Source organism: Salvelinus fontinalis, chromosome 29 (genome assembly GCF_029448725.1).
Source record: "Salvelinus fontinalis isolate EN_2023a chromosome 29, ASM2944872v1, whole genome shotgun sequence".
In the NCBI taxonomy this organism is placed as follows: domain Eukaryota; kingdom Metazoa; phylum Chordata; class Actinopteri; order Salmoniformes; family Salmonidae; genus Salvelinus; species Salvelinus fontinalis.
In genome coordinates this window covers 11,935,197-11,960,605 of record NC_074693.1, presented here as the reverse complement: position 1 = coordinate 11,960,605, position 25,409 = coordinate 11,935,197, and the positions used below count along the sequence as shown (strand labels likewise).

Here is a 25,409-nt window from a genome sequence, read left to right as displayed (position 1 = left end):
CAATAAGTTGAATCAGTAGTAGAGCTTTGCTCGAAGAAGTTCACAGCAAACGTGTACTGCCTGTCACACATATCAAATGATATGGAAGCATTAGAAGATGCAGAGTTTACTCATTTGGGGAGACCAGTTTTATTGAGTCTTACAGGATAAACTCAACAATGGCCTTGTTCAGTTTGAATCATTCAAAACACATTAAAGAGATATTCCCACTCAAATAATCAGCGTATAAGCAGGTGTTCAAACACACAATTCCCATCGATTTAATGCAAGATGAGAAAGGTGGTGCAATCTCACAGTAGTGATTTGTAAAGCCTCCAGTAGGCCTCACTGAATATGAGAACATTGAAATCCTTCCCAACACCCACATGGTATAATAACGTCAAAACCTAAAATGTAACTAGTCTGTATAAATCAATCGTTGCATTATTAGTAGCCAAATTATTCTTCATATAGGCCATGTGACAGTGTGGTTATGGTAGTTGGGGGAGTTGTTCACCCCAAAATATTATTGTCTAAGTCAGCAAAGAAAACTTCACACATGGAGAAAGAAAATGGCAAAGGCCAGATAAGGAAGCCTTAGCATATCAGCATCAGAAGTGCAGCAATCACATTGAACCCAAAGTCAAAAGCAGTCAGTTAAAAACTAAATAAAATCCCATTTACCCATCTAAACTAGCCCAATCAGAACCCAATCACTATCCAATCAGAACCCAATCACTATCCAATCAGAACCCAATCACTATCCAATCAGAACCCAATGGTACAAAAAGCTTATACTGAACATGTTGTGAAAATAATCTCTTTTGAAAGTTGTATTTAACTAATCAGTGTTTTACAGATCGATCCAAATAAACAATAATTCAACAGCAATTATCCCCTGCACTGTGAAAGCAAAAATAACAGAGGAAAAGGTAAATAAAAACAAAAATGCTAAACTGCCTCCATCAAAAAGTCAAAGGTTACTCAGACACATGGTAGCAACCATTAGTCATGGTTATTTCACAAAAATTTGAATGATACCATAAGTGACTCATCATCACAGCGCTTCAGCAGATATAAACATTTGTACAATCTTTAGAAAATTCACTTAGAATAGAGATTCAACAACACATTCTTCGCAACAGTCAATTTCACAAATACCTCTCACATACAGAAATATGTTTTTCCTCTTAGTAAAATCTCCTGTTTCTTTCCTGGCGCTTCTGAAAGACTACAGCCCCTACAACACCACAAACTACAATTCCCAGTAGAGCACATAGCAGAAGCAGGAAGACCTTCCAGCCAGTAAGCGGCGTGCTTCGGAAGTTACCAGTAGGATCATCAATGTTGTCTGTGAAAGAGAAAATGAAAGAATGATCACGGTTAACTCTTCCTCTAACATGCCTACTCACCTATCGTATATGATCTACAGTAAGATGACAAATACCTGACTGTGACTGACTGTGACATGCCTACTCACCTACCGTATATGATCTACAGTAAAATGACAAATACCTGACTGTGGTCAAATAGAATACAAGCTTTATTGTCTATTTGATTAGAACGGAAATGGGTTTTCTTTATAAAATAAAATCAATCTACCTACCTTTGGGGGACTTCAGCAGGCTGACGCTTGGCTCAATCTTGGTCCAGTCCAGACTGTCCTCATCAGGTGTGTGTTCCACCATCAGTTGATACATCTTCATAGAGATGATGTCATGGTTATCTGCAACATGAGAGTTGTGTTAGCATAAATCCCCATAGACTTCAGATGTACAACTGACAAAGTCAGAATACGAGTAGTAATTGGTTCAATCTGTGTACTCTTCTGCACAGTGATAAAAAAATGAATAATAATAACTGAATCAAGGTCAGTCATTATCTTTCTCAGTGTGTAGTTTTTAACTTTGTGTTCTAGAGACCTACATTTATTTAGATCTACATCTCAAAATAATCAGTCTCTACATCCTGACCCAACCTACCAGAGATCCCCTGTAGCAAGAATCAGTCTCTACAACCTGGCCCAATCTACCAGAGATCCATTGTAGCAAGAATCAGTCTATTTAATCCACCCTGACCCAACCTACCAGAGATCCCCTGTAGCAAGAATCAGTCTCCACAACCTGACCCAACCTATCAGAGATCCCCTGTAGCAAGAATCAGTCTCTACAACCTGACCCAACCTACCAGAGATCTCCTGTAGCAAGTATCAGTCTATTTAATCCACCCCGACCCAACCAACCAGAGATCCCCTGTAGCAAGAATCAGTCTCTACAACCTGACCCAACCTACCAGAGATCCATTTGTAGCAAGAATTAGTCTCAACAACCTGACCCAACCTACCAGAGATCCCCTGTAGCAAGAATCAGTCTATTTAATCCACCCTGACCCAACCTACCAGAGATCCCCTGTAGCAAGAATCAGTCTCCACAACCTGACCCAACCTACCAGAGAGATCTCCTGTAGCAGCAGAAGCCCCAAAGTAGTACCCCGTGGGGAGGCGGACACCCCCGATGTCAATGCACTCTTTCCATTCATTCTTATTATCAATGTCAATCATCACCTGTAGAGATCAGAATGGTGCCATTATTTGAATAGAACTGTAACATGTCGAGTACATAACAGATACTCCATAACATTGAAATTCACCAATTTCATAACACAAGAGACCAGTTTCCCAGACAAAGACTAAACATAATCCTGGACCAAAGAGAATTCTCCAAGGAGCATCTCCATTAAGCATGCCTTTTAATACAGGACTAGGTTCAGCCTCATCTATGTTTAGGAAACCGATCCAAGATGTCTGAACTAGAGTAACTTATATAATTAAAAAAGGGATTCCTACCGTGAGTCTACCCTTGGAGTAACGGATGGCCAGGTAGGTGTCATGGTCTTTGTTCCTGATCTCAGAAGAGCAGCCTCCCAGTTCAGAGGTACGTCCATCATTCCCATGGTCATAGGGCAGAGAACCATTATTCACAATGGCATAGATGTAGGGGAAGGAACGCTAGTGGGAATCAAGGGATGTAAGGACAGAAAACTGGACAAATGTTCGTCAAAAATAGACATCGTCAATCAATTATTTGACCCGAATCCTGACTCAGTTACCAATCAATCCATCTTAGGCTGTGATGCCCCCAAAAATATTTGTACATGTAATTAAAAAATGTGTAATAAGCCAAATGTGGCATATTAAAAGGTGATGTTCATTGTGTTACAAAAAAAGTCCTTCTCAGAAAGCAAAAAATAAATAAAAAATAAAACTTCATATGACAAAATAACAAAGAAACTCAAAAAGAAAATACTTCACATTTAAAATCCATCCATCACATTGACATGAAACGCAGGACAATAATGATAAATGTAGCTGCATCAACTCACGTCAGCTGCCTCATCGTTATGGTACGTGTCTATAAAAAGGGCGAGGCCGTGGAACTTAGCATTGCTGCCAAACACAGACCCTGCAAAGGGAAGAATCACGTCAAGTCAACCAGTCAGATCGCTGCACTTACATCCATCCCATGGAGATCATTGCGGAAGGTATCCACAAATAAAGCCAGGCCAACAAAATGATCTTGGTTTCCAAAGACTGGGCCTGAATGGAAGGCAAAGAGGCGAGATATGATGAGCACATGACTGAGACATGAAGTGCTTACGGCAAATGCAACCCAGTGCTACCACATCACATTGTCTACTAATTTGATTGCCAAAGCTTTGTAATGGAATGAGGAAGTGATTGATGACAAAGATGTTATTTTGGCAAGATGATACATTACCTGGATGAAGTCTCTCCTTCGTGTACCAGATGGCGATGCCGTCACCATGGAGATTCTTCTTCCCCGACCCATGGATCTTGTACTGCACGTGCATCTCCCAGTCTTTCAGATATACAGGCTGTACAGTGAAAGGAAAATGACATTGGATCATCAATTCAACCATCAATTGGACATATTCAGTTCAAAATGTAGATATTCTCCAATCAAGCTATAATGGATTTGGGAGTGGACTCTATTGTTTGTGTATCTGTCTGTAAAGCCTAACATAATATATTTCCTAGAAGCTAGTTCCTTACTCACCACTGTGTTCCATATGGATCCCTGTCTACTTCTCTCATCAGGTGTCAGGCGCACATAGGAGCTGGTGACTAGCGTGCTCCCCCAGAAGTCCCACTGACTGGATGGGCTGCTTCCAACACCTGTACAACATGTTGGTGAAGAGTCAAGCAGGATTTCAAGGACACATGAGAGAAGAACGTGAATAATTCCATTGTGCTTCAATGACTCATTGCCACCCCTAGCCCAGCTCTGGAGAACTCAAGGGGGCAATGTAATGCAATGGAATTGGAGTCATGAATAAGATAAACCCTTAGCCTAGCTGACTAAACGTAGTTGAGTCGGCTACCCCAAGCCTAGCCAAAGCTGAGGAGCCTGTCGTTGCTCCTCAAAGTCCAGGGACCTTACGTTATCTTCAGAGGTAGACCGGCTCTGGCAGCCAAATACTCCATCTAATATGTCAATCGATTCTCAATTGCAATACGGTTCTAGAAACATAACTTTCATATCAAATCAATTTCACATCAAAAATAATCACATCAAAATAATTTCACAAATGCAAAAATATCCACACTGTTTTTAACCTGCTTTATCACAGTTGAAGCCCGACAGTATTTTACACAACACATTTCTGGAGACATTCTTCTGTTGCACACAGGTGTTCCCGAGCATGCCAGATGGCCAATTAGCAGGCTCTGTCTTCCATCGGTCTTCCGCAAACACGCTCTGTAACATGGGGATATGGCCATGTGGGAACACTACCCCTAACCCTATGTAATGGAACAGAGTCATGATCAAGGGCTAGAGTTCGTCACTAGCTACCACAGCCACAAAGTCAGAAGGACAACAGAGCACCCTCTTTTTCAAGTTGGCATATCTCAAGTTCAAGTAGCAAATACATTCGGGAACAAGACTTGGCAACGTCACTAAAATGAATAACATTGAGAAATGAAATCAGTTTTGGGCTAAAAGGGTACGTTGTCTTTTCTGTATTAGATAACTAGCAGACAACTGTTGCTACTCTCATCAAAAATGAGGTAGCTAGCTAAGACATATGTATGCCACCACACAAACAAGAAACATACTGCTGAAATGAAGGCAGTAAGTTCAATGACAAATCAGTCATTTATACCATACACTTTTACAACTTTACATTTCATTTTAATAAAATGTTAAAGTACTAATTAACAACGTCACTTCCTGTTAAACGAGGAACGAGGGAGAGCTCGGTTTGTGGTTTTGGAAAATGTTGAATGTCCATTGAAAAGTTTCTTAGTAGCTAGTTACCTTTTGAGTTTGGATCCCGCTGGGACTGCTACTATCTGTCCAGTGATCCTGCCGACCAAGGCCGGGTCTAAGGACCTGTTTGGTGTAGCAGCTAGCAGGGTTTTCTTGAGGGCTTGAACGGTCAGCCATTGTGGCTGGGACCGTGTATTGTCCCGGGCTTGTGGCTGTCTAGATCCCTGCTGTCTGTGGTTTAGAATCTTCCCTGTGACCTGCCCTGTCTGGAACCGCATGGAGTAACAACGCAACCTACGTTGCTACCATGACAAAGACCAAAGCCGGTGGGAGTACAGTTGAGTCGCTCTATCACAGGTAAAGAATCTATTTATTTTTTAAACCCACCCCCTTTTTTCTCCACAATTTCATTATTACGATCTTGTCTCATCGCTGCAATGGTCCCGGGAGGGGCGAAGGTCGAGTTATGCCCGCCAAGCCGCGCTTCTTAACACCCGCTCGCTTAACCCGGAAGCCTGCTGCACCAATGTGTCAGAGGAAGCACCGTTCAACTGATGACCGAAGTCAGCCTGCAGGCGCCCAGCCCGCCACATGGAGTTGCTAGAGGGCGATGAGCCAAGTAAAGCACCCCCCGGCCAAACACTTCCCTAACCCAAACCCCAGGCTTTAGTGATAATGCAACACTGCGTTACAGTGCCTTAGATCGCTGCGCCACTTAGGAGGCTGGTGAAGAATCTTTCAAACGAACAAAAATAGTATCCTGAAGCTGTGCACCAGAAGAGGAAAGAACTGATCCCAGCCATGAAAGCTGCCGTGGGGACATTGCGGGGGACATTGAGCCTATCATAGCGGATGTAAACAATGTCCACCCTCCCAACAGTCTGGAAGAGATGAGAGCCAAACCTAGGCGTTTGTAGCTTCAACCCCAATTACACACCAACCGATTAATGAACTGCTGAATGTATATATATTTTTTTAAATCAAGCCTGGTGTGCTCTTTTCAATATTATGTTTATCTCTGATAAGCTACCCATGAAAGGGATGAAAAAAGCCTATATTATATATTTTTTATTGATGTAGTTGTGTCCTTGAGCTGTTCTTGTCTATTAATGTTATGTATTACGTCATGTTTCATGTGTACCAACAGCTAAATGGGGATCCTAATAAAATACACAAATTAAATGTTACTAAATAAAATTGAAGATGGGTCTTTAAAAACGGGTGTCCAAACTCTGTGGTTACTAAGCATCCTATGGGGGGGTGCTTATATTGACATATCACTACATGTGTTTGTCAAACTGTATTTCCTATCATGTAATACTGTGTATAAAAGTACCATGTACACTACCGTTCAAACGTTTGGGGTCACTTAAAAAGCCTCTAACGCCTCACAAACCCGGATCCGGGAGCACCCCCATCAAAAAAGCTGACTAGCCTAAAGCCACAGGGATATCATATAATAAAATGTTCATGAAATCACAAGTCCAAGACACCAAATAAAAGATACAGATCTTGTGAATAAAGCCATCATTTCTGATTTTTAAAATGTTTTACAGGGAAGACAAAATATGTAAATCTATTAGCTAACCACGTTAGCAAAAGACACCACTCCCATACTCCACCATTTTCTTACTGCATCAGTAGCTATCACAAATTCGACCAAATAAAGATATAAATAGCCACTAACCAAGAAACAACCTCATCAGATGACAGTCTGATAACATATTTATTGTATAGCATAGGTTTTGTTAGAAAAATTTGCATATTTCAGGTATAAATCATAGTTTACAATTGCAACCCCCATCACAACTCTCACTAAAATGACTAGAATAACTACAGAGACCATCGTGTATTAGCTAATTACTCATCATAAAACATTTCTTAAAAATACACAGCGTGCAGCAGATGAAAGACACAGATCTTGTGAATCAAGACAATATTTCAGATTTTCTAAGTGTTTTACAGCGAAAACACAATATATCGTTATATTAGCTTACCACAATAGCAAACCAGACAACAGCATTGATTCCAGCCAAACATAGCGATAACGTATTCACCACCAAAATAAATTAATTTTTCACTAACCTTCTCAGAATTCTTCAGATGACAGTCCTGTAACATCATATTACACAATCCATATAGGTTTTGTTCGAAAATGTGCATATTTAGCAGCACAAATCGTGGTTATACAATGTGATCAGTAGCAACAGGTCATGCATTCTGGCCAGCGCCATCTTGGAAAGGCACCTAATCTAATCCATAAATAATCGTAAACTTGACAAAAAAATACAGGTTGGACATCAAATGAAAGATGCATTAGTTATTAATGCAACCGCTGAGTTAGATTTTTTAAATTAACGTTACTAGACATACAGTGTGCGTTACAGCCAGACTAGTACCGCAATAATGGCGGACAAATCCGTTTACATTTTTCCACATAAATACGGAATAACATCATAAATAGCTCTTACTTTTGGACGAGCTTCCATCAGAATCTTGGCCAAGTGGTCCTTTGTCCAAAAGAATCGTTGCTTGGTTGTAAAACGTCGTCTTCAACTTCGGAAATAGCAGCTAACAATAGCTATGTGGCCACAACATGCCCAAATCCTCAAAACGCAATACTAAGGAAATTCCGAAAATAGCAATATACTTGCATAAACTGATATAACTCGGTTTAAAATAACTTCGTTATGATGTTTCTAACACCTTATTCGAATTAAATTACAGACGGATATATCTAAGGTCGATAACTGAGCGTTTCAAAATGCCATCCTGAGGTCTTGCTTTGCGTAATGGTGAACGTCGAAAAGAGAGCTCCCCTCGTTCCTTGGCCTTTTATAAACTCTGAGAACTACGTAGAAAGTCCATTCCACTTCTCATTGGTTACTGACATCCAGGGGAAGGCGGGTGCAGTTCATGTCGACCCATAGGATACATACAGAGCTTTAAACTGATCTGAGAACAGAGCCTCGGTATCAGACCTTCGCAGTTCCTGTCATGGATTTCGCTGCAGAAAGAGTTCTGTTTCACCCACAGACATAATTCAAACGGTTTTAGAAACTAGAGAGTGTTTTCTATCCAATAGTAATAATAATATGCATATTGTACGAGCAAGAATTGAGTACGAGGCCGTTTAAATTGGGCACGATTTTGTGCTATGTCGAAATGGCACCCCCTAGTGGCAAGAAGTTTAAAAAGGTCCTTGTTTTTGAAAGAAAAGCACAGTTGTCTATTAAAATAACATCAAATTGATCAGGAACACAGTGAAGAAGTGACTCCGGGATGCTGGCCTTCTAGGCAGAGTTCCTCTGTCCAGTGTTTGTTCTTTTGCCCGTCTTAATCTTTTCTTTTTATTGGCATGTCTAAGATATGGCTTTTTCTTTGCAACTCTCCCGGTGTCTCTTCACTGTTGACGTTGAGCCAGGTGTTTTGCGGGTACTATGAAGCTGCCAGTTGAGGACTTGTGAGGCGTCTGTTCCTCAAACTAGACATTAATGTACTTGTCCTCTTGCTCAGTTGTGCACCGGGGCCTCCCACTCTTTCTAATCTGGTTAGAGTCAGTTTGCGCTGTTCTGTTAAGGGAGTAGTACACAGCGTTCATCAAATCAAATTTTATTTGTCACATGTTAATGCGAGTGTAGCGAAATGCTTCTGCTTCTAGTTCAGACAATGCAGTAATAACCAACGAGTAATCTAACCTAACAATTTCACAACAACTACCTTATACACAAAAGTGTAAAGGGATGAAGAATATGTAGATAAAAATATATGAATGAGTGATGGTACAGAACGGCATAGGCAAGATTCAGTATATGGTATCGAGTACAGTATATACATATGAGATGAGTAATGTAGGGTATGTAAACATATAAAAGTGGCATTGTTTAAAGTGGGTAGTGATACATGTATTACATAAAGATGGCAAGATGCAGCAGATGGTATAGAGTACAGTATATACATATGAGATGAGTAATGTAGGGTATGTAAATATTAAGTGGCATTGTTTAAAGTGGCTAGTGATACATTTTTTACATACATTTTTCCATTATTAAAGTGGCTGGAGTTGAGTCAGTATGTTGGCAGCAGCCACTCAATGTTAGTGGTGGCTGTTTAACAGTCTGTTGGCCTTGAGATTGAAAAACAGGCAGTGGCTTGGGTGGTTGTTGTCCTTGATGATCTTTATGGCCTTCCTGTGACATCAGGTGGTGTAGGTGTCACGGTGGGCAGGTAGTTTGCCCCCGGTGATGCGTTGTGCAGAACTCAGTACCCTCTGGAGAGCCTTACGGTTGTGGGCGGAGCAGTTGCCGTAACAAGCGGTGATACAGCCCGACAGGATGCTCTTGATTGTGCATCTGTAAAAAGTTCTTGAGTGCTTTTGGTGACAAGCCAAATTTCTTCAGCCTCCTGAGGTTGAAGAGGCGCTGCTGCGCCTTCTTCACCACCCTGTCTGTGTGGGTGGACCATTTCAGTTTGTCTGTGATGTGTACGCCGAGGAACTTAACCTACTACCCTCTCCACTACTGTCCCGTCGATGTGGATAGGGGGGTGATCCCTCTGCTGTTTCCTGAAGTCCACGATCATCTCCTTTGTTTTGTTGACGTCGAGTGTGAGGTTATTTTCCTGACACCACACTCCGAGGGCCCTCACCTCCTCCCTGTAGGCCGTCTCGTCGTTGTTGGTAATCAAGCCTACCACTGTAGTGTCGTCTGCAAACTTGATGATTGAGTTGGAGGCGTGCATGGCCACGCAGTCGTGGGTGAACAGGGAGTACAGGAGAGGGCTCAGAACGCACCCTTGTGGGGCCCCAGTGTTGAGGATCAGCAGGGTGGAGATGTTACCTACCCTCACCACCTGGGGGGCGGCCCGTCAGGAAGTCCAGTACCCAGTTGCACAGGGCGGGGTCGAGACCCAAGGTCTCAAGCTTGATGACGAGTTTGGAGGGTACTATGGTGTTAAATGCTGAGCTGTAGTCAATGAACAGCATTCTCACATAGGTATTCCTCTTGTCCAGATGGTTTAGGGCAGTGTGCAGTGTGATTGCAATTGCGTCGTCTGTGGACCTATTGGGGCGGTAAGCAAATTGGAGTGGGTCTAGGGTGTCAGGTAGGGTGGAGGTGATTTGGTCCTTGACTAGTCTCTCAAACCACTTCATGATGACGGAAGTGAGTGCTACGGGGCGGTAGTCGTTTAGCTCAGTTACCTTTGCTTTCTTGGGAACAGGAAAAATGGTGGCCCTCTTGAAGCATGTGGAAACAGCAGACTGGGATAAGCATTGATTGAATATGTCCGTAAACACACCAGACAGCTGGTCTGCGCATGCTCTGAGGATGCGGCTGGGGATGCCATCTGGGCCTGCAGCCTTGCGAGGGTTAACACGTTTAAATGTTTTACTCACGTCGGCTGCAGCGAAGGAGAGTCCGCAGGTTTTGGTAGCGGGCCTTGTCAGTGGCACTGTATTGTCCTCAAAGCGAGCAAAGAAGTTGTTTAGTCTGTCTGGGAGCAAGACATCCTGGTCTGCGTCGGGGCTGGTTTTCTTTTTGTAATCCGTGATTGACTGTAGACCTTGCCACATACCTCGTGTCTGAGCCGTTGAATTGTGACTCTACTTTATCTCTATACTGACGCTTAGCTTGTTTGATTGCCTTGCGGAGGGAATAGCTACACTGTTTTGTATTCGATCATGTTTCCGGTCACCTTGCCCTGGTTAAAAGCAGTGGTTTGCGCTTTCAGTTTCGCGCAAATGCTGCCATCAATCCACGATTTCTGGTTTGGGAATGTTTTAATAGTTGCTGTGCGTACGACATCGCCGATGCACTTGCTAATAAACTGGCTCACCGAATCAGCGTATTCGTCAATGTTGTTGTTTGACGCAATGCGAAACATATCCAAATCCATGTGATCAAAGCAATCTTGAAGCGTGGAATAAGATTGGTCGGACCAGTGTTGAACAGACCTGAGCGCGGGAGCTTCCTGTTTTAGTTTCTGTCTATAGGCTGGGAGCAACAAAATGGAGTCGTGGTCAGCTTTTCCTAAAGGAGGGCGGGGGAGGGCCTTATATGCGTCGCGGAAGTTAGAATAAAAATGATCCGGGGTTTTACCAGCCCTGGTTGCACAATCGATATGCTGATAGAATTTAGGGAGTCTTGTTTTCAGATTAGCCTTGTTAAAATCCCCAGCTACAATGAATGCAGCCTCAGGATATGTGGTTTCCAGTTTACATAGAGTCAAATACAGTTCGTTTAGGGCCATCGATGTGTCTGCTTGGGGGGAATATATGCGGCTGTGATTATAATCGAAGAGAATTCTCTTGGTAGATAATGCGGTCAACATTTGATTGTGAGGAATTCTAAGTCAGGTGAACAGAAGGAATTGAGTTCCTGTATGTTGTTATGATCACACCATGTCTCGTTAATCATAAGGCATACCCCCCCACCCCTCTTCTTACCAGAAAGATGCTTGTTTCTGTTGGCGCGATGCGTGAAGAAACCAGCTGGCTGTACCGACTCCGATAGCGTGTCTCGAGTGAGCCATGTTTCCGTGAAGCAAAGAACGTTACAGTCTCTTATGTCTCTCTGGAATGCTACCCTTGCTCGGATTTCATCAACCTTGTTGTCAAGAGACTGCACATTGGTGAGTAGTATGCTCGGGAGCGGTGCGCGATGTGCCCGTTTACGGAGCCTGACCAGAAGACTGCTTCGTCTGCCCTTTTACGGCGTCGTTGTTTTGGTTCGCCGGCTGGGATTCAATCCATTGTCCTGGGTGGTGGGCAAAACAGAGGATCCGCTTCGGGAAAGTCGTATTCCTGGTCGTAATGATGGCGAGTTGACGTTGCTCTTATATCCAGTAGTTCCTCCCGACTGTATGTAATAAAACCTAAGATTACCTGGGATACCAATGTAGGAAATAACACGTAAAAAAACAAAAATACTGCATAGTTTCCTAGGAACGCGAAGCGAGGCGGCCATCTCTGTCGGCGCTGGAAGTAGACGAACTTCAGTTTCTTGGCAATTTCTCTCATGGAATAGCCTTCATTTCTTAGAACAAGAATAGACTGACAATTTCAGAAGAAAGGTCTGTTTCTGGACATTTTGAGCCTGTAATCGAACCCCACAAATGCTGATGCTCCAGATACTCAATTAGTCTAAAGGCCAGTTTTATTGCTTCTTTAATTCAGAACAACAGTTTTCAGCTGCACTAACTTAATTGCAAAGGGGTTTTCTAATGATCAATTAGCTTTTTAAAATTATAAACTTGGATTAGCTAACACAACTTTCCATTGGAACACAGGAGTGCTGGTTGCTGATAATGGGCCTCTGTACGCCTATGTAGATATTCCATTAAAAATGAGCTGTTTCCAGCTACAATAGTCATTTATAACATTAACAATGTCTACACCGTATTTTGATGTTATTTTAAAATGGACAAAAAATAATAATCTGCTTTTCCTTCAAAAACAAGGACATATCTAAGTGACCCCAAACTTCTGAATGGTAGTGTACATGGTACTTTTATACACAGTATTACATGATAGGAAATACAGTTTGACAAACACATGTAGTGATATGTCAATATAAGCACCCCCCATAGGATCTTTAGTGACCACAGAGTTGGGACGCCTGTTTTTAAAGTGTGTCAAACTGTATTCCTATCATGTAATACTGTGTATAAAAGTACCATGTATGTCAAGTGTATGAATAATGTATGTCACTAAATATCTGTAAAAAAACAAAATAATGTTAATGGGGGGGAGGCAAAAAATACATACAAATAAAGAGTATGTAAGTGGGGTTAGGATGGAGAGTTTCCCCTATATATAGAGTGGGGTTAGGATGAGTATAGAGTGGGATTAGGATGGAGAGTTTCCCCTGTATAGAGTGGAGTTAGGATGGAGAGTTTCCCCTGTATAGAGTGGGGTGAGGATGGAGAGTTTCCCCTGTATAGAGTGGGGTTAGGATGGATTTCCCCTGTATAGAGTGGGGTTAGGATGGAGTTTACCCTTACACTGTAAGGTCCTGAGCAGGTTTTCATCAAGGATCTCTCTGTACTTTGCTCCGTTCATCTTTCCCTTGATCCTGACTAGTCTCCCAGTCCCTGCCGCTGAAAAACATCCCCACACCATAATGCTGCCACCACCATGCTTCACCATAGTGATGGTGCCAGGTTTCCTCCAGACGTGACACTGCATTCAGTCCAAAGAGTTCCATCTTTGTTTCACCAGACCAGAGAATCACTTTCCTCATGGTCGGAAAGTCCTTTAATACATTTTGGAAAACTACAAACAGGACGTCTTTTTCTTTTTTTTACCGTAGAGTCTGGCCACTCTACCATAAAGGCCTGATTTGGTAGACTGCTGCAGAGATGGTTGTCCTTCTGGAAGGTTCTCCTATCTCCACAGAGGAACTCCAGAGCTTTGTCAGAGTGACCATCGGGTTCTAGGACACCACCCTGACCAAGGTCCTTCTCCCCAGATTGCTCAATTTGGCCGGGCGGCCAGCTCTAGGAAGAGTCTCGCTGGCTCCAAACTTCTTCCATTTAAGAATGATAGAGGCCACTGTGTTCTTGGGGACATTCAATGCTGCATTCATGTTTTAGTACCCTTCCCCAGTTCTGTGCCTCGACACAATCCTGTCTCAGAGCTCTACGGACAATTCCTTCGACCTCATAGCTTGGTTTTTGCTCTGACATGCACTGTCAACCATGGGACCTCATATAGACAGGTGTGTGCCTTTCCAAATCATGTCCAATCAATTGAATTTACCGCAGGTGGATTCCAACCAAGTTGTAGAAAAAATCTCAAGGATGATCAATGGAAACAGGATGCACCTGAACTCAATTGAGTCTCATAGCAAACGGTCTGAATACTTACGTAAATAAGGTATTTTTATTTTTATAAATTTGCTAAACTTTCTTTAAAAAAAAACTGTTTACACTTTGTCATTATCAAGCATTTTGTGTAGATTGATGAGAAAAAAATATACATTTTAGAATACAGCTGTAATGTAACTATATCTAGAAGTCAAGGGGTCTGAAGACTTTCCGAATGCACTGTATAACAGTTGGTTTTGCTAATAAATCAACAAATAATTGATGGATCAGTAGAGCAAATATATGTCTGACTTTGTGGCTGTGGTAACTAGTGACGACCAGGGCTAGGGCTACCCCCCAAAGCCCAGAACTGGACCTGACTCCGTCCACCTCAAATCTACACCGCACCTTCAAAAACAAAACAAAAAATGTAGTTGGGACTTGCAGGAGTTCCAACTAGACAAAATAAAGTAGCTAGCTAACGTTAACTAGCTAGCTGAAGTATCTGCTGAACTTGTACACTTGACTTAAATAATTTGTATTACAACCACAACATATTTAGACAATTGGCATAACAGCAGAAAGGGAGGTTAGCGGCGAAGAACCCCTCTTTATACACTACATGACCAAAAGTATGCGGACACCTGCTCGTCGAACATCTCATTCCAAAATCATGTGCATTAATATGGAGTTGGTCCCCCTTTGCTGCTATAACAGCCTCCTCCACTCTTCTGGGAAGGCTTTCTACTAGATGTTGGAACATTCCTGCGGGGACTTGCTTCCATTCAGCCAAAAGACCATTAGTGAGGTCAGGTACAGATCTTGGGCGATTAGGCCTGGCTCAAAGTCAGCGATTCATCCCAAAGGTGTTTGATGGGGTTGAGGTCAGGGCTCTGTGCAGGCCAGTCAAGTTCTTCCAAACCGAAAAACAAACCATTTTTGCATGGACGTCACATTGTGAACGGGGACAGTGTCATGCTGAAATCAGGAAAGGGCTTTCCCCAAAGTGTTGCCACAAAGGTAGAAGCACAGAATTGTCTAGAATGTCATTGTATGCTGTAAGGTTAAGATCTCCCTTCACTGGAACTAAAGGGCCGAACCATCAAAAACAGCCCCAGACCATTACTCCTCCTCCACCAAGCTTTACAGTTGGCACTGTGCATTGGGACAGGTAGCGTTCTCCTGACATCAGCCAAACCCAGATTCGTCTGTCAGACGGTGAAGTGTGATTCCCTACTCCAGAGAACGCATTTCCACTGCTCCAGAGTCCAACGGCGGCGAGCTTTACACCACTCCAGGCGAAGCTTGGTAATGCTCATGATGACCTTAGGCTTGTGTGCGGCTGCTCGGCCATGAAAACCTATTTCATGAAGCTCAGTTTCTTGTGCTGACGTTACTTCCAGAGGCAGTTTGGAACTCTGTAGTGAGTGTTGCAACCGAGGACACACTTCGTGGCTGAGCTGTTGTTGCTTTTAGACGTTTCCACTTCAAAATAACAGCACTTACATTTGACCGGGGAAGCTCTAGCAAGGCAGAGATTTGACGAACTGACTTCTTGGAAAGGTGGCATCCTATGACAGTGCCACGTTGAAAGTCACTGAGCTCTTCAGTAAGGCCATTCTACTGCCAATGTTTGTCTATGGAGATCGCATGGCTGTGTGCTTGATTTTATACACCCTGGCTGAAATAGCCAAATCCACCATTTTTTGTAAACTCAGCAACAAAAGAAACGACCTCTCACTGTCAACTGCGTTTATTTTCAGCAAACTTAACATGTGTAAATATTTTTATGAACATAACAAGATTCAACAACAGACAAACTGAACAAGTTCCACAGATGTGTGACTAACAGAAATGCAATAATGTGTCCCTGAACAAAAGTGCGGTCAAAATCAAAAATAACATTCAGTATCGGGTGTGGCCACCAGCTGCATTAAGTACTGCAGTGCATCTCCTCCTCATGGACTGCACCAGATTTGCCAGTTCTTGCTGTGACATGTTACCCCACTCTTCCACCAAGGTACCTGCAAGTTCCTGGTCATTTCTGGGGGGGAATGGCCCTAGCCCTCACCCTCCGATCCAACAGGTCCCAGACGTGCTCAATGGGATTGAAATCCGGGTTCTTCGCTGGCCATGGCAGAACACTGACATTCCTGTCTTGCAGGAAATCACGCACAGAACGAGCAGTATGGCTGGTGGCATTGTCATGCTGGAGGGTCATGTCAGGATGAGCCTGCAGGAAGGGTACCACATGAGGGAGGAGGATGTTTTCCCTGTAACGCACAGCGTTGAGATTGCCTGCAATGACAACAAGCTCAGTCCGATGATGCTGTGACACACCGCCCCAGACCATGACGGACCCTCCACCTCCAAATCGATACCGCACCAGAGTACAGGCCTCGGTGTAACGCTCATTCCTTCAACGATAAACGCGAATCCGACCATCACCCCTGGTGAGACAAAACCACGACTCGTCAGTGAAGAGCACTTTTTGCCAGTCCTGTCTGGTCCAGCGACAGTGGGTTTGTGCCCACTGATGGAGGGATTGTGAGATCCTGGTGTAACTCGCGTAGTTGTTGTTGCCATCCTGTACCTGTCCCACAGATGTGATGTTCGGATGTACCGATCCTGTGCAGGTGTTGTTTCACGTGGTCTGCCACTGCGAGGACGATCAGCTGTCCGTCCTGTCTCCCTGTAGCGCTGTCTTAGGCGTCTCACAGTACAGACATTGCAATTTATTGCCCTGGCCACATCTGCAGTCCTTTATGCCTCCTTGCAGCATGCCTAAGGTACGTTCATGCAGATGAGCAGGGACCGTGGGCATCTTTCTTTTGGTCTTTTTCAGAGTCAGTAGAAAGGCCTGAGTTTTCATAAGTGTGACCTTAATTGCCTACCGTCTGTAAGCTGTTAGTGTCTTAATGAGCGTTCCACAGGTGCATGTTCATTAATTGTTTATGGTTCATTGAACAAGCATGGGAAACAGTGTTTAAACCCTTTACAATGAAGATCTTAGATTTTTACGAATTATCTTTGAAAAACAGGGTGTTGAAAAAGAGACGTTTCTTTTTTTGCTGAGTTTATATATAGTATATTGGTCCATTTTTAATCTATGACTCCAGGTGGGAGGCAGGGGTGCTCCAATAAAGTAAGCTAGATGGGGTAATGCACCGTAATGTTAGTAACCCCGAAACCCCCACAGACCCAATATAACAGCGCCAGAGTGGATGGCTGAAGTTTTACGGGCTCCTAACCAAATTGTGCTATTTTGTGTTTTTTCGTATCGTTTGTAACTTATGTTTCTACTACCGTCTCTTATGGCCGAAAAGAGCTTCTGGATATCAGAACAGCGATTACTCCCCTCAAACTGGACTAAGATTATTTTCTTTAATGAGTCTGACACGAAGAATATACAGCTGCTCCCGGACCAAATCCCTGTCATTCACATGAAGAAGGAGATACAGGGGCAGCAGATCCAGGTGCATTTTGTGAGAAATTGTTGGCGAGTGGGTAACCTGCCTCTACCATCCGTCCAAAGTGCAATCATTGGAGAATAAACAGGCTGAGCTCTGTTTGAGACTATCCTACCAATGGGACATTAATAAAAACTGTAACATCTTATGTTTCACCGAGTCGTGGCTGAACGATGACATGGATAATATTCAATTGGCTGGGATTTCGATGCATCGGCAAGACAGAACAGCTAATTCCAGTAAAACGAGTGGTGGTGGTCTATGTCTATTTGTCAAAAACAGCTGTTTTTTCTCACCTTAGGTAGAGTACCGCATTATAAGCTGTAGACCACACTATCTATATTTTTCGTAGGTGTCTACTTACCACCACAAACCGATGCTGGCACTAAGACCGCTCTCAGAGGTGTATAAGACCATAAGCAAACAAGAAAATGCTCATCCAGAAGCGGCGCTCCTAGTGGCCGGGGACTTTAAAGCAGGCAAACTTGAATCCATTTGACCTAATTCCTCTCCCTCAACCTGAGCAAGACAGAAGGAGCTGATCATGGACGACAGGAAAATAAGAGCCGAAAAGGCCCCCATTTAACATCGACGGGGCTGAAGTGGAGTGGGTCGAGAGTTTTTATAAGTTCCTTGGTCTCCACATCACCAACGAACTATCATGGTCCAAACACACAAAGACAGTCGTGAAGAGGCCACAACAACACCTATTCCCCCTCAGGAGACTGAAAAGATTTGGCATGGGTATCCAGATCCTCAAAAAGTTCTACAGCTGCACCATCGAGATCATCCTGACCGGTTGCATCATCGCCTGGTATGGCAACTGCTCGGCATCCGACCGTGAGGCCAAGTCATAGACTGTTCTCTCTGCTACTGCACGGCAAGAAGTACCCAGGGCACCAAGTCTAGGTCCAAAAGGCTCCTTAACAGCGTCTACCCCCAAGCCATAAGACTGCTGAACAATTAATCAAATGGCTACACATACTGCTACTCACTGTTTATTATCCATGCAGTCACTTTACCCCTACCTACAGGTACATATACCCCTACCTACAGGTACATATACCCCTACCTACAGGTACATATTACCTCGACTACCTCGACTAACCTGTTACCCGCACATTGACTCGGTACCGGTACCCCCTGCATATAACCACGTTATTGTTATTTTATTGCGTTACCCTTTTTTTTTTTTTTTTTTTTACTTTAGTTTATGTTGTAAATATTTTCTCTTATTAAAACTGCATTGTTGATTAAAGGCTTGTAAGTAAGCATTTCACAGTAAGGTCTACACCTGTCGTATTCGGCGCATGTGACAAATAAACATTTGATTTGCAACAGAAGAGGTGGGGGCGACCATGGTAGCTAGCTATAACTAGTATACACCGGTAGTGTCCTTCGACCCCGCCTGTCGGGAACTGTTCATGACGGTGCGCGATATACACTATACTGGCTTAGCCAGCTAGTCCTAAGGAGGAGTCCGGTATACAGCAGGCGACACCACAGGTAGAACAATGAGACAGATATTTTACCGGATGTATAAATGTGAAATATCCAGTTCGCGTTTCCACTCACTACCAAATATGGTGGTGAGAGGAAGCCCAGGGGCCAGCAGTGATATGGTGGTGAGAGGAAGCCCAGGGGCCAGCAGTGATATGGTGGTGAGAGGAAGCCCAGGGGCCAGCAGTGATATGGTGGTGAGAGGAAGCCCAGGGGCCAGCAGTGATATGGTGGTGAGAGGAAGCCCAGGGGCCAGCAGTGATATGGTGGTGAGAGGAAGCCCAGGGGCCAGCAGTGATATGGTGGTGAGAGGAAGCCCAGGGGCCAGCAGTGATATGGTGGTGAGAGGAAGCCCAGGGGCCAGCAGTGATATGGTGGTGAGAGGAAGCCCAGGGGCCAGCAGTGGGACAAGATAGAGATGGATTTGACGACATTCTGCTACTTTTCTCGTCAATTAAACATTTCTCTAACAATACAGTTTCTGTTTTCAAAACTAAAATCTGTTATGAACAGAATGGACTAATTTTTGTAGACTTTTCCCTTTGCCATGGTTGTATTTATTTTTGTTTAGAATGAGTGCAAGGGCGAATTGAGTTATTGCGCACTTCCCTCCCTAAATATGCAAAAACATAAAAAAAACATGCCAATAGGCTCTCACAAGCGTCACCACAATTAATTTGCTCAAATTGAAAACAGGCTGTGGTCTTTCTTGGGTTAGTTATAAATAAATGAAAATCCAACACCATATGTTAGCTGGCTAACTAGCAAGCTAGCACACTGTGCTACTAGTACACAGTGTCACCCCCGCCTCCCACCTGCTGTGTACCAGAGTAGCTAGCAGGCAATGTTCTCGGGTACACAACAGGCGGGGCAACACCGTGCTAGTTAAGAGTGTTCATGAAGGAACCAATGGGATGCTCGAGGGGGTGCGTTCCTGCAGATACAGGTACGCCCCGAATTGCAGGCTGCAGCTGCACACTATTTCACTGAGTTACAGTTCATATAAGAAAATCAGTCAATTGAAATAAATTCCTTAGGCCCTAATCTATGGATTTCACATGACTGGAATACAGATGTGTCTGTTGGTCACAAATACCTTTAAAAAAATAAAAGTAGGGGTGTGAATCAGAAAACCTGTCAGTGTCTGGTGTGACCATTTGCCTCATGAAAAGTGACAATTGCACACTCCCTTGGAACGTCTGTGGCATTGTGTTTTGTGACAAAACTTCCAATTTGAAGGGCCTTTTCCTGTCCCCAGCACAAAGGTGCATCGGTGTAATGATCATGCTGTTTAACCAGCGTATTGATATGTCACACCTGTCAGGTGGATGGATTATCTTGGCCAAGGAAAAATACAAATTAACTGGGATGTAAACAAATGTGTGCAAGCTTTTTGTGCGTGTGGATAATTTCTGGGATATTTTATTTAAGCTCGTGAAACCAAGACTTTACATGATGCGTTTATATTTTTGTTCAGTGTAGTATGACTTAGCAGCTAACGTTTCTAACAAGATAACAGTTAGCTAGCTAACTAAGCTATCGATTTCACATGCTGTTACCGTACTTACCCTGGTACGGCTTCATGAGCGAATGTTCACGCTTTAAGTGCTCAACATTGCCGTCTGTTATATCGCATTTCACTAGAGTAAAGTGAAGAAATAAGAAAAGCAGTGGCCTGCTGATAAATGTACAAAAACCTCTCATTTTGCTCACTCGGCCTATGTAAGACACCATGGATCCTGGATAACCATGTTCCTGATCCGGGTAGGAAACAGCAACTCCCACTAAAATGGTTCCTATGTTACTTCTCAAGAACTTTGACCGTGTCCTATTTTTTTGTTGTTGTTTAATTTACCTTCTATATGGGAATTATATTTTCATTGTTACCTTTCAAAGTTCAAAAACATTATTTTTGTTTGATTATCGCTTTCAACGTTGTATGGAACGTTTTTATAGTTGCTAAAACAAACATATATTGTCAATCATAGATGAGCACATAGTTAAAAAGCCAACGAAAACGAACAATCAGCGGATGCCTATAATTTAAACGTTCGAAGTATGCAAATGCTCACAACTTTGCAAATGGCGCCACTGAGGTTTCTCTCTTTCTCCACTAGATGGTGCCATTACATCAGTTTATGATCCTTTGAAGCGTTCCTGACTTCCTGCCTTGACGGCCCACCACAAGGTCGCGCCCAAGGTTGGGTAGTAACTGACTACATGTAATCATTTACAGTTACAAAAAATACGTATTGGATTACTTTTCTCAATGACATTCAGTTCAACATTGATAAAACACTCAAGTTGAAGTTTGTTCCACCTGAACAAATCTGATCACAAGTCAAATAAACCACTATGATGACACACCAAATCCGTTTTATGGATCCTTTTTGTCACTTCTAATGCCTTTTCAGTGGGAAGTAATCCAAAAGTAACTGAACAAACCCAGCCATCACCATGTCTTGAGACCACTTAAGACATTTTAAGACATGTCTTGAGAAGTCTTAAGACATGTCAGTAAAGATGATTTAAGACATGTCGTGAGACGTCAAGACATCTTTAAGATGCATCTACAGACGGTCTCAAGATGTCTTGAATATAGAAGACATCTTAAAAATAATAAGATGTTTCAAGGCTCTATAAATAGTATTTCTATGGTTCAGTTGCTTACTTACTTTGTCTTGTAGTGATTTGGCAATTACTTACTCATTTCTAGGACAAACAGTTTAAAGCAGTTGAACATATTTACTTACAGAAAACTTAATCAACACTTGCAGCATACCTCTGATGTTCAAGGACATAAGAACAGTGAAATATAAATAGCACATTTAACTATGAGATTATTTCTCAATAGGTGTGATATGTAAATGTAAGATTATAGAATAGATAGACATTCACAGAATGTACAGATTATAGAATAGATAGACATTGTGTGAATTTAAGTATGCTCCCTCTAATTCTCTCTCTCTCTTTTGCTCTCTCTTTCTCTCTCTCTTCTCTCGGAGGTCCCTAGGACCATACCTCAGGACTACCTGGCCTGATGACTCCTTGCTGTCCCCAGTCCACCTGGTCATGCTGCTGCTCCAGTTTCAACTGTTCTGCCTGCGGCTATGGAACCCTGACCTGTTTACTGGACGTGCTACCTTGTCCCGGACCTGCTGTTTTGGACTCTCTCTCTATGCACCTGCTGTCTCTAACTCTGAATGATCGGCTATGAAAAGCCAATTGACATTTACTCCTGAGGTGCTGACCTTTTGCACCCTCTACAACCACTGTGAATATTATTATCTGACCCTGCTGGTCATCTATAAACGTTTGAACATCTTGGCCATGTTCTGTTATAATCTCCACCGGCACAGCCAGAAGAGGACTGGCCACCCCTCAAAGCCTGTTTCTTCCTAGGTTCCGGCCTTTCTAGGGAGTTTTTCCTAGCCACCGTGCTTCTACATCTGCATTGCTTGCTGTTTGGGGTTTTAGGCTGGGTTTCTGTACAGCACTTTGTGACATCAGCTGATGTGAAAAGGGCTTTATAAATACATTTGATTGATTGATTGATTCACAGAATATACAGATTATTGAATAGATCGACATTCACAGAATGTACAGATTCTTAGAATAAAACCAAAGTTGCGCCCCTGGTGGAAAGTGTAAGGAAATGTAATTTACATTTAAGTCATTTAGCAGACACTCTTATCCAGAGCGACTTACAAATTGGTGCATTCACCTTATGATATCCAGTGGAACAACCACTTTACAATATACACTTTACACACTTTACACTTAACAATATCCACCTATCCCTACCGGCCAAACCCTCCCTAACCCAGACGACGCTAAGCCAATTGTGCGTCGCCCCACAGACCTCCCGGTCGCGGCCGGCTGCGGCAGAGCCTGGGCGGGAACCCAGAGACTCTGGTGGCGCAGCTAGCACTGCGATGCAGTGCTCTAGACCACTGCGCCACCCGGGAGACCCATGTCATAATGTCATATTATTTATTGTATATAACTGCCTTAAGGCAAAGGGTGGCTACTTTGAAGAATCTAAAATCTAAAATATATTTTGATTTGTTTAACACTTTTTAGGTTATTACATATGTGTTATTTCATAGTTTTGATGTCTTCACTATTATTCTACAATGTAGAAAATAGTTTAAAAAAAATATTTTTTAAAGCCTTGAATGAGTAGGTGTGTTCAAACTTTTGACTGGTACTGTAGATATAAAAACATAGAAACAAAATATGTAAAGTGTTGGTGCCATGTTAAAAAATAAAAGATCCCAGAAATGTTCCATGCACACAAAAAGTTTATTTCTCAGAAATGTTATGCACAAATTTGTTTACATCCCTGTTGGTGAGCAATTCTTGTTTGCCAAGATAATCCATCCACCTGACAGATGTGGCATATCAAGAATATGATTAAACAGCATTATCATTGCATAGATGCACCTTGTGCTCGGGACAAGAAAAAGCCCCTCAACAATTCACAGTTTTGTCACACAACACAATGCTACAGATGTCTCAGGTTTTGAGGGAGCGTGCAATTGGCATGCTGACTGCGGGAATGTCCACCAGAGTTGTTGTCAGATAATGTTCATTTCTCTACCATAAGCTGCTTCCAACATCGTTTTAGAGAATTTGCTAGTACGTCCAACCGGCCTCACAACCACAGACCACATGTAACCACGCCAGCCCAGGACGTCTACATCCGGCTTCTTCACCTGCGGGATCGTCTGAGACGAGCCACCTGGACAGCTGATGAAACTATGGGTTTGCACAACCAAAGAATTTCTGCACAAATTGTCAGAAATCGTCTCAGGGAAGCTCACCTACATGCTTGTCGTCCTCACCAGGATCTTAACCTGACCGCAGTTTGGCGTCAAAGGCAACAGTAAAAATGTAACAACCTGGATTTAGAGATGTTTTATTCATTTACCTCAGATAATGACAGTCGTTACCTAGCTAGCTAAACAGAGTCTTCAATATAACATTATGGCAGTGCTTAAACAAGATGTCAAAACATATTTCTTAATATTGACAAAGTGTTATTCTGGACTAACATATATTATCCATTCAAATGCTTTGCTTGCTTACAACAAGTTGAAAATCTGATTGTAAATCCTCCAGGTTTGACAGACTGTTGTTTTGAGACTTGCATCTACTGTCGGTTTTTCTAAAGAATGTTCCGTGAATTTGATATGTTGAACATTTCTAAGTTCCAAACTTTATGAACAGGAATATGAGTGCAGGCCAGAGTTGATCCTCACATGTATTTGAATTATGTTTTGTTTTGCCTTTTCTCATAATGCTTTGAATTCAAATGTAAAAGAGTGGCCTGGACACTGAGAACGCTACATATGAAGTTGTCCAACCAGAGAGATATTCTCTCTTCTCAGGGTTCAGGTCTCTCTCTCTCTCAATCATTATATATTTAGTATATTTCTTGAATATTTTGTATTATTGTTATCATTATTTAATAATATATATACATACAATATATACATACAATGTTGTTAGGTGCTGTCTAAATAATACATGTCTTGAGACATGTCCCATAGTATTGCATTGAATGTCTTCTTAGAAATGTGTTTTAATACGTCTTAAAACATCTGTGGACACATCTTCAAAAACGACAATGTCTCAAGATGTCTGAGTATGAAAGTAATGACATTATGTTACTGATTTTTGGGTAATCCAAAAATATATTACAACGATTACACAATTTTGCACAGGTTAGGCCTAAACAGTAACTGTAACGGATTACATTTAAAAATGAGTGGTTTGGCCACTCTACTCAAATGTCTGGTTTTATAAACTGGGCAGTCACAGAATTATCAACAAATGTTAACATTGATGTCAGTCAGTGTTGGAGGGGATTTAAATCACGCTGTTTGTCATTTGTCCAGGCCTACAGTGCAGAATGAATTCTAATGGAATACAGGCCTAGTAGTCTACAACTAAATAGACATTTATGGTTTTACTTTCTAAATAAATGTAATCCCTGGGCCAATGCATTAATCTTATCCTGGCCAGCTTGTCTTGAAGAAGCCCCCCCCCCCCACACACACACACACACACACACACAAACACACACACACCCTCCTTCAACAGACAAATTAAAAGGAAGCCGGCAACCCTCCATTTTAGCTCCACAAACAAAGCCTGGAGAGAATGATCCACTAGTGGCTCTAACACCCACCCCACCAGACCTCCCACTGCACCCCACCCCACCAGACCTCCCACTGCACCCCACCCCACCATACCTCCCACTGCACAATACCTCCCACCCCACCATACCTCCCACTGCACAATACCTCCCACCCTACCATACCTCCCACTGCACAATACCTCCCACCCTACCATAACT

At 42.7% G+C, this 25,409-nt stretch overlaps 1 protein-coding gene across 2 annotated transcripts; it reads right to left on the bottom strand.

Annotated features, from left to right (window-relative positions):
• Positions 1-105: 105 nt before the first annotated feature.
• LOC129827427 (vesicular integral-membrane protein VIP36-like) lies at positions 106-20,825 on the bottom strand. 2 transcript variants are annotated; one of them, XM_055888267.1, is made up of 8 exons: positions 20,614-20,825; positions 4,056-4,174; positions 3,756-3,873; positions 3,492-3,574; positions 2,825-2,986; positions 2,428-2,542; positions 1,586-1,705; positions 106-1,330 (listed from the first exon to the last, which is right to left on the bottom strand). In XM_055888267.1, the coding sequence occupies exons 1-8, from the start codon at positions 20,777-20,779 to the stop codon at positions 1,170-1,172; spliced, it is 1,044 nt and encodes a 347-aa protein (XP_055744242.1). In that variant the 5' UTR covers positions 20,780-20,825; the 3' UTR covers positions 106-1,169. The 2 variants fall into 2 exon arrangements, with proteins under 2 accessions (XP_055744242.1, XP_055744243.1); XM_055888268.1 differs by lacking the exon at positions 3,492-3,574 and adding an exon at positions 3,361-3,440.
• Positions 20,826-25,409: the final 4,584 nt, after the last annotated feature.

Bases quoted from the DNA above. Each gene is read 5' to 3' on its own strand.
- LOC129827427 (XM_055888267.1), bottom strand. From the start codon at position 20,779: ATGGTGTCTTACATAGGCCGAGTGAGCAAAATGAGAGGTTTTTGTACA. The intron at 4,175-20,613 runs GTAAGTACGGTA...CATGTTGTACAG, and splicing joins GCTCATGAAGCCGTACCAGG to GTGTTGGAAGCAGCCCATCC. The intron at 3,874-4,055 runs GTGAGTAAGGAA...TTCACTGTACAG, and splicing joins GATCCATATGGAACACAGTG to CCTGTATATCTGAAAGACTG.